At 61.4% G+C, this 7,688-nt stretch overlaps 1 protein-coding gene across 1 annotated transcript in view; it reads left to right on the forward strand.

Annotated features, from left to right (window-relative positions):
• RRP12 (ribosomal RNA processing 12 homolog) overlaps positions 1–6,841 on the forward strand; it is a 12,187-nt gene extending 5,346 nt beyond the window's left edge. Inside the window, exons 17-37 of the mRNA XM_019471638.1 lie at positions 6–73; positions 466–587; positions 741–805; positions 917–1,079; positions 1,179–1,333; positions 1,714–1,781; positions 1,976–2,069; positions 2,277–2,435; positions 2,549–2,629; positions 2,713–2,818; positions 2,967–3,074; positions 3,195–3,352; positions 3,708–3,799; positions 3,912–4,070; positions 4,225–4,397; positions 4,536–4,652; positions 4,990–5,039; positions 5,327–5,405; positions 5,661–5,728; positions 6,146–6,228; positions 6,433–6,841. Of these exons, the coding sequence (XP_019327183.1) occupies positions 6–73; positions 466–587; positions 741–805; positions 917–1,079; positions 1,179–1,333; positions 1,714–1,781; positions 1,976–2,069; positions 2,277–2,435; positions 2,549–2,629; positions 2,713–2,818; positions 2,967–3,074; positions 3,195–3,352; positions 3,708–3,799; positions 3,912–4,070; positions 4,225–4,397; positions 4,536–4,652; positions 4,990–5,039; positions 5,327–5,405; positions 5,661–5,728; positions 6,146–6,228; positions 6,433–6,535 (2,271 nt within the window). The 3' untranslated portion in view covers positions 6,536–6,841. The remainder of the gene's footprint in view (positions 1–5; positions 74–465; positions 588–740; positions 806–916; positions 1,080–1,178; positions 1,334–1,713; positions 1,782–1,975; positions 2,070–2,276; positions 2,436–2,548; positions 2,630–2,712; positions 2,819–2,966; positions 3,075–3,194; positions 3,353–3,707; positions 3,800–3,911; positions 4,071–4,224; positions 4,398–4,535; positions 4,653–4,989; positions 5,040–5,326; positions 5,406–5,660; positions 5,729–6,145; positions 6,229–6,432) is intronic.
• Positions 6,842–7,688: the final 847 nt, after the last annotated feature.

The raw sequence follows: 7,688 nt of genomic DNA on the forward strand, positions 1-7,688 counted from the left end.
TGGGCGCTGCCGTGAGTGCCATGGGCCCCGAGGTTCTGCTGGAAGCTGTGCCCCTGGAGATTGATGGCAAGGAGTGAGTACAGCCGTGGGGTAGCAGGTCCTGCGCCCACTCCCAGCAGTGGAGGACACTGGTCTCCAGTTGAGAAACCATTTTCTTCTTGCACCTTTCTCATCTGTACCTTCTCTGACCTCTCCATGAGCCAGTGCAAATGACCGGTGCCTCCAGCACCCTTAGCGGAGTGCTATCCCTTTTCTTTCTTTGGCTCATACTTTCTCCGTTTCCCCCCTGGTTCTCATACTGGGAGATGACCAGCTGCCAGTCTGTCCGTGATGGTGGCAATTTTGCAGCTGTTTGTTACATTCCTGTTCAGTCTCCAGCTTTGGGGCTGGGTGGAGGTGCCCTGTGCCCAGGAGCTGATGCCAGCAGTGCCCTGCGCTCCCTTGACCCATGCCTTCCCTCCCCAGGGAGACGCTGGATTTCCCCCGCAGCTGGCTCCTGCCGGTGCTGCGGGACTATGTGCAGGGTGCGCGGCTCGGCTTCTTCACCAGCTACTTCTTGCCCTTGGCGGCCACCCTGAAAAGCAGAGGTGAGGAGGGTGGCATGGCAGGGGTCCCAGCGGGTGCGGTCCTGGGCTCCTGGGAGCCCCAAGGTGCTCCGTGGGACCTCTCTTCCCTCCCCTGGGGTGGAGTGGGGCTTTGCCACCTCTGCTGCTCTGCTCATCTCCCCTTCTCTCCTGCAGCCCTGGAGTTTACCCAGGCTGGGAAAAGCGTGGAGGCCAAGATCTACGACACGCTGCAGTGGCAGGTAACAAGGAGCGCCTGGGGAGCCCTGCCGTGGCGTATCTGCGGTGCCAGGCTGGGGAGCGGTGACTTGGGCGAAGGGTGCTGGCCTCCCACCTCTCCCTTTGCCTTCCAGGTTTGGACTCTGCTGCCCGGCTTCTGCACCCACCCCACGGACCTGCTGGGGGCCTTCAAGGGGCTGGCCCGCACCCTGGGCATGGCCATCAGCGAGCGCCCAGACTTGCGCCCCACTGTGTGCCAGGCCTTGCGCACCCTCATCCACAAAGGATGCGAGACAGGTTGCGGGGGAGGCAGACTCTCGTGGTGGGTCCCTGTCCCCTGCGGTGACCTGGAGAGGGGAGATGCTGATCCGTACCCCTTTGTCATCCTCTCCCTAGATGCGGAGCAGGCAGAAGTGGGTCGCTTTGCCAAAAATTTCTTGCCCATCCTGTTCAACGTGTACAGCCAGCCCGAGGAGGACGGAGGCAGCAGTGCTCAGCGCCGCTCTGTGCTGGACACTGTCCGTGCTTACCTGACCATCACCGACCCCCAGGTGAGGGGAGCCTGGGGCAGTGGGGCAGGCTGTGTTGTCTCAGGCCAGCATCTCCCAGCTGGACCCAGTTTGATGGGGCTGTGGTGGGTGCCTGACTGGAGAGGACAAGAAGAAAGAAGCTGGGCAGAGAGCAGCCCTTCCCTGCCCTCATGGGGAGGGAGCCCTTCCCAGCCAGCGGTCTGGGATTTCCCAAGCTTGCAGCCATACCTGGCGCATCGTGCACAAGCCCTTTGGGAATTTGCCCAGCTCTTTTTAGACCCGCTGGTGCTTCTGGTCTCCACAAAGTCCTGTGGCAAGGCGTTTGCCAGGTGGATTGCAAACTCCTGAAAAAGCGCTCCCTTCGGTCAGTTCTGATCCTGCTCCGTGTGCCTGCCCTGCAGATGGTGTGCGGGTTCCTGCAGAAAGCCAGTGAGAAGCTGACCAGTCCTGAGAGTTCCGAGTTCGCCAGGTAACACCCAGGGGCTGGTGCTAATGGGTAAAGCTGCCAGTTTCCTCCTGGTGAGCAGCGCTAGGGCCCTCGTACTGTCCCATGTGGGATGTGTCACTCATGCATCTGATGAGACTCACAGCCGGAGTCCCAGCTTGGTCGGGCAGTGTTAGTGATGCTGCAGTTACCCACCTGCATGTCCTTCTCTGCTGCAGACTCTCCATCCTGGACCTGGTGGTGGCAATGGCACCCTACGCTGATGAGCAGTCCCTGGGCTCCCTGTACCACACCATCCAGCCTTCCCTCCAGGTGAGTCGGCTCCCAGCCCCAACAGGCGCAGGGGGTACAGAGGGGCACCTTCTGCTTGCTGCCAGCTTGGACCTGCGCTCTGGGGGGCTGAGCAGCTGCTATAGGGGACAGGTCTCTGCTGGGTGGCGGGGGGCGCTGCGGGGGTCCCTTCAGACACTGTGGCGAGGGGCTGCCCTGACGGTGGGGGCGTGTTGTCTGTCCCTGCAGAGTAAGGAACGCAGCATGCAGAAGAAGGCGTACCGCGTGCTGGAGGAGGTGTGTGCCGCTCCCCATGCCCCCTGCCAGGCCTTTGTCCGCTCCCACCTGCAGGATCTGCAGGCAGCGCTGCTGGACTCGCTCAAGAGCGCGGCATCACCGGCCAAGAGGGTGAGAGCAAGGGCAGCAGCGGCCGAGCTCAGCCCCTGCCAGGAGGGGACAAGGCAGGGACAGCCAAGTGTGCGTCCCTGGGTGTACCAGCGCTGGGCTGTTTCTTTCCCCAGCCCCGGCTGAAGTGCCTGTGCCACATCGTGAAGCAGCTCTCCGCGGAGCACGAGCCCTTCATCACCGCCCTGGTCCCAGAGGTGTGCGTGGTACCCGGGGGGACCCAGCTGATTCTGGCTGGGGGGGGGGACAGCAGGGTTGTGACGTGCCCGTGTGCCTCCAGGTCATCCTCTGCACCAAGGAGGTGTCAGTGGGGGCCCGCAAGAACGCCTTCGTGCTGCTCGTGGAGATGGGGCATGCCTTCATCCGCTTCGGGCCTACCCCCCAAGGTGAGCTCCTGCTCCGCTTACTCAGCCCAGCCCCACGACCGCTCCGGCCCCAGGGGGATCAGACCCATGCCCGGCACCCCTCTGAAATGGGCCAGAGATGCTGCTGGGCAGGGGGCGAGTGGGGGCCTGAATCATTCCCCTCCTGCAGAGGCCATGCAGCGGTTCCTGCTCCTGGTCTATGCGGGACTCACGGGCTCGGTCACCATGATCAGCTGCACGGTGCTGGCGCTGACCCGCCTGTTCTTCGAGTTCAAAGGCAAGCGGGAGCAGGAGGGCTGGGGGGCTGGGGGCAGCACAGGGGGATGAGGCAGCACCCTCCAGTGAAGGTGGGTGCTGGGAGGAGGCCGGCTGTGGCTGAGCCCTGCCACGGTTGCAGATCACCTGGAGCTGAGCGTGGTGGAGCAGCTCCTGCAGAACATCTGCCTGCTGCTGGCCTCCCGCACGCGGGACGTGGTGAAGGCAGCCCTGGGCTTCCTCAAGGTCACACTGCTGCTGGTGGACACCAAGGTGCTGGCCAAGCATGTCCAGGCGATGGTGAGATCTCGCGCAGGGTGCCCTGAGGAGGGTGACGGGGCAGAGCTGGGGCTGCCTTGGGCAACTGGGGGCATCTCCAGCTGCACCCTGCTTCTGCCCGGGAGCCAGGGGCACAACCTTGGTCTCGGTGGCTGGGCAGGCAGTGAGGAGGTTCCTCTCCTGAATGCTGGCATGGACCTGCCAGAGAACCCCCGTGAACCAGCCCTGCCAAGCAGGGAGACCTCCCCCTGGCCCTACGTGGGCTGGGCGTGGGGACACGGCAGCAGGGTGAGCAAGGTGGCCGTGCAGGGGAAGGGTGGGAGGCTGGGTGCCCAGGGCAGGGATGCTTTGGTCTTGAGGGTCTCTGTCCTGGCAGCTGGAGGCCGTGGGGAACCTTTCAGATGACATGAGACGCCACTTCCGTATGAAGCTGCGAAACCTCTTCACCAAGTTCATCCGCAAGTTCGGGTGAGCCGGGGGTTCCTGGGTCGCGCTGGAGCTGTGCTGGGGCAATGAGGGGGCTCCCTGGGAAGCGGTGTGGGAGGAGGTGGGCACTGACCACTCTCTGTGTGCTCCTCAGCTTCGAGCTGGTGAAAGGGCTGCTGCCGGCCGAGTACCACAAGGTGCTGGTGAACATCCGCAAGGCGGAAGCCCGGAGCCGCAAGCAGCGAGCACTGAGGCAGGCGGCTGCAGATACGGATGAAGAGGAGGCACCACCAGCACAGCCCAGAGGAGACAGGTAAAGATGGGCTGGGGTGAAGAAGGAGCAGCCCTGTCAGATCTGGGGATGGGGACATCTCCAGCACTGGGGTTGCTGTGTGCTGTGGGGCAGGTGGGGGTCTGCACACCTGGGCTTTACTCCATTTCCATCATCCTCTCTGCCTTTTGACCAGCATGGAGGAGATCCTGGCTGACTCGGAGGACGAGGAGGAAGAGGAGGAGGAACGGCAGCAGAGCAAGGAGTGGAGGAAGCAAGCACGGCAGAAGGGCCAGGCCTGGCTGAAGGAAGGGGAAGAGGATGAGCCCCTCAACTTCCTGGACCCCAACGTGTCCCAGCGGGTGCTGGGTGAGGAGCAGAGCTTCGGATGTGGCCGGGGTGGGATGGATGGGGCGGGAGCTGGTGTGATGCACAGGGGCTCTGGGGGTACGACTGCCCCCGGGAGTGAGTCCTTCCCCAGGCCCTGACCCACCTCTCTGTGAGCAGCCACCAAGCCAGGCCCCAAGCGGTCCAGAGGAGTGAGCCACGACTTCCAGGTGTCTGAGGATGGGCGCCTGATCATCCATGAAGAGGAGGAGGAGGTGGACGATGATGAAGCCAAAGGTACTGCCTGGGCTGGTGGGGGCCCACACTAGACTTGCTCTGGTACTCCGAATGGTTTTCTTCCTGCCACCTGTGTGTGGGAGCTTGGGGAGGGATGTGGGTGGAAGCGGCAGGGATTGGTGTGGCTTTGTGTCACACCCAGTGGCTCTCTTCTGGGCCACTGCCACCCAGAGGAGGCACCCCCCTCCATCACCAGGAGGGGGCTGGAAGGTGACATGGCCACCAGTGCCAGTTTGGCAGAGGCATCTTGCTCCTGCAGCCCGCTCTGGGGGCTGGCACAGTACAGGGACTCTCCTGCACCTGCATCCTGCACTGACCCTCTTGTCCTGTGCTGTAGGAGCAGACGAGGAGATGGCAGATGTGCTGCAAGACGTGGGTCTCCGCAGTGTGAGTACAGGGCTCATGGTCCTGAGGAGATGCTGGGGGAACTCGGCTGTGCCAAACCCCTGTCTGTGCCGTGGCAGCTGCAGCTCTACCCAAGAAGCCAGTGGGGACACTGGGCATGCGCCAGCTGCTTGGAGGGGTGCGGGAGGCTGGCTGGGGCAGGGGACGTGCGCAGGCAGTCTGGAAGGTCTCTGGGCCCCCATGGGAGGAAGCAGGAGGTTAGGGGTCCGTGGGAGGGCAGAACTGTAAGGACAAGCCAGCTGCAGGGTCCCCGCTGCCTTCTTCTGCAGAAAAAAAGCCAGAAGCGTCGGTTCAGAGAGGAGCCAGATGATGAGGAACGCGAGGCCGGGACCTACCCTCAGTACAGAGGTAAGTCCTTTGCCTGTGCCTGGTCTGGGGCTCCCCGGGGAGCCAGAACCACATACCCATCTTACTGGGCGGCTCCAGGGCAGCTGGAGCAGAGATCTTTGCTCATGGAAAATGGTCACCCTTCTCTGCTGTCCTCCACCCAAGAACTGGAGGGAAAAACAGGAACAGCTTCCCCAGCCCTGGTGCATTCTAGCATAGGAAATGGGAAGGGGGAGCCCCGGGACCCCTTTTCAACAGACATTCCCTGTTTTCCAGCTGGAGGCTCTGGGATCCACCGGCAGCTGGACAAGGAGCCAGCCTTCGGTGCAGAGTACAGATCCAAGGTGAGGGACCTGGGGGGTTGCAGGGTTTGGATGGGGAGATGCCTGGGGCAGGACTGCTGCTGGCCTGGGGGGCAGGAAGCACCGGGTGTTTGCTGAGGGTCTGGTCCAGCAGTGCTAAGGCTGGGGGGGTAAATGTCTGCTCCAAGAGGAGCTGCCAAACACTCAGTACTTGTGAACATTTCCAGCCCATCTTGGAGTCCTGGTCCCGCCCTTGCTGTGGCCAGTTGCTGCTCACTGCTCAGAGCAGGTGTCTGTAGCATCATCTGGGTGGGAAATCAGCTCCAAGGACCATGTGCTCAGCTGGCACCCTGCTACAACATAGTCTTTGGGGTGGCCGGGTGCCAGGGTTGCACCAGAACAGGACACATGCATCTCCCCTGGTGCTGCATCTTCTCCTACGTCACTTATCTCCCACAGAAAGGCAAAGGCGACGTGAAGAAGAAGGGCCAGCTCGACCCCTACGCCTACATCCCCCTGAACAGAGCTAGACTCAACAGAAGGTGAGACTAGCCGGGAAGGGCACAGGGTGGAGAACGGGGCCAAAACACAGGTTTGATCCTGGGTTTTGTTGTTACGGATTTTTGTGGGTCTGGGAAGTCCCTGCCAACCTCTGCACCGCTCCTTGCGGAGCTTGGAGCATCCCTGTGCATCGGCTGTGCCCAGTGCCCACGCTAACCCAGCCTCCTGCTCCTACCTCCCTCCAGGAAGCGGGCAAAAATGCAGGGACAGTTCAAGGGCCTGATGAAGGGTGCCCAGCGCGGGGCCAAAGCCGGCCGCAGGAACCGTCAGAAGGCCCAGCGCCCCTGAGGAGCCTCAGGTGCTCTGCCTGCACCTGCCCAAGGATGGACAACACCCTGTGGCCGCTGGGCACCGGGGGACAGGGGCTTCATGAGTGGAGCAGGGGGGATTCCTCTGCAGGAGATGGCCTGCATCTGTTTGAGACTCACTGGGAAGCCACCCCGTCGTATTACAGACTCTTGGCCCAAGCCCTGCCCTCCCGTGCCTGGAGGAAGGTGCTGGGTGCCTGATGCAGGGGTATACGTGTGTGTGTGTGAGAGCGAGTAACATGTAATGAATTCTCTATATTGATAAATACCCACTGTTCCTACCCAGCCCAGATTCCTCCTCTGCTTTCCTTAAGAGCTGTACGCACCGTGTCCCCCGTGCTCTGCCTGCTGCCCCGGTGCAGCAGGTCCTTCTGTCGCTGCAGTACTGTGCCCCACAGGGCTCACGCCTGCATCAGCCTGGGATCTGGGGCCGGAGCCCTCTCCCCTGCGTGGAGCTTGTTTGGGGGCTGCCAGGAGCAACACTGCAGTACAGAGCAGCGAGGCACTGCCTGTGTCTGTGCTCTCCTGGCAGACATGCCGTAGGACTGAGTTGTGGGGTTGGCCAAAGAGAGAAGCCAGAGATGGTAAAAAGTCTTTTGCTACAACCAACTTCCTTATACAAACTCCTTCTTGGCAGAATCTTCTCCTGGATGAACAGGGTTTCAGCCTGGGGATCTGTGCCATGGGGCGAGTGTCTGCCATTTGGCTGCCACTGTTTTCGGTCTTGCCTCTTGCTTTTCTCGTATCAGCCATGCCTGGTTGCAGGGCAGAACAGTTAGCTGCAAATTTCTTCAAATTGGCTGGAAAACTGCTACTGCAAACCTCCGTGTCTTGCCCTTTTCCTTACCCCTGAGAGCTGAGAAAAGCCCTTTGCTCTGACCACCTCCTGCCAGCTAGGCCTGAGCAGCACAAATAATCCTCGACCTTTTAGCTGCCCAGCCATCTCAGGTTGGCCTGAGCATCTGTTTTTGCCCAGTTACTTCTGCACTGAGCCCAAAAGATGGTGTTTGGCCAAAGCTTGCTGAAGAGAATGGAGCTGAGGGTATGGATACAGGTCCCATTGCTCACACTGCAAAGAACACGTATTTGTGAACGTAGCTGGCTTTCCCTTCCTCTTCTGTATTAAAAAGCTT

Source organism: Aptenodytes forsteri, unplaced genomic scaffold (genome assembly GCF_000699145.1).
Source record: "Aptenodytes forsteri isolate BGI_AS27 unplaced genomic scaffold, ASM69914v1 Scaffold15, whole genome shotgun sequence".
In the NCBI taxonomy this organism is placed as follows: domain Eukaryota; kingdom Metazoa; phylum Chordata; class Aves; order Sphenisciformes; family Spheniscidae; genus Aptenodytes; species Aptenodytes forsteri.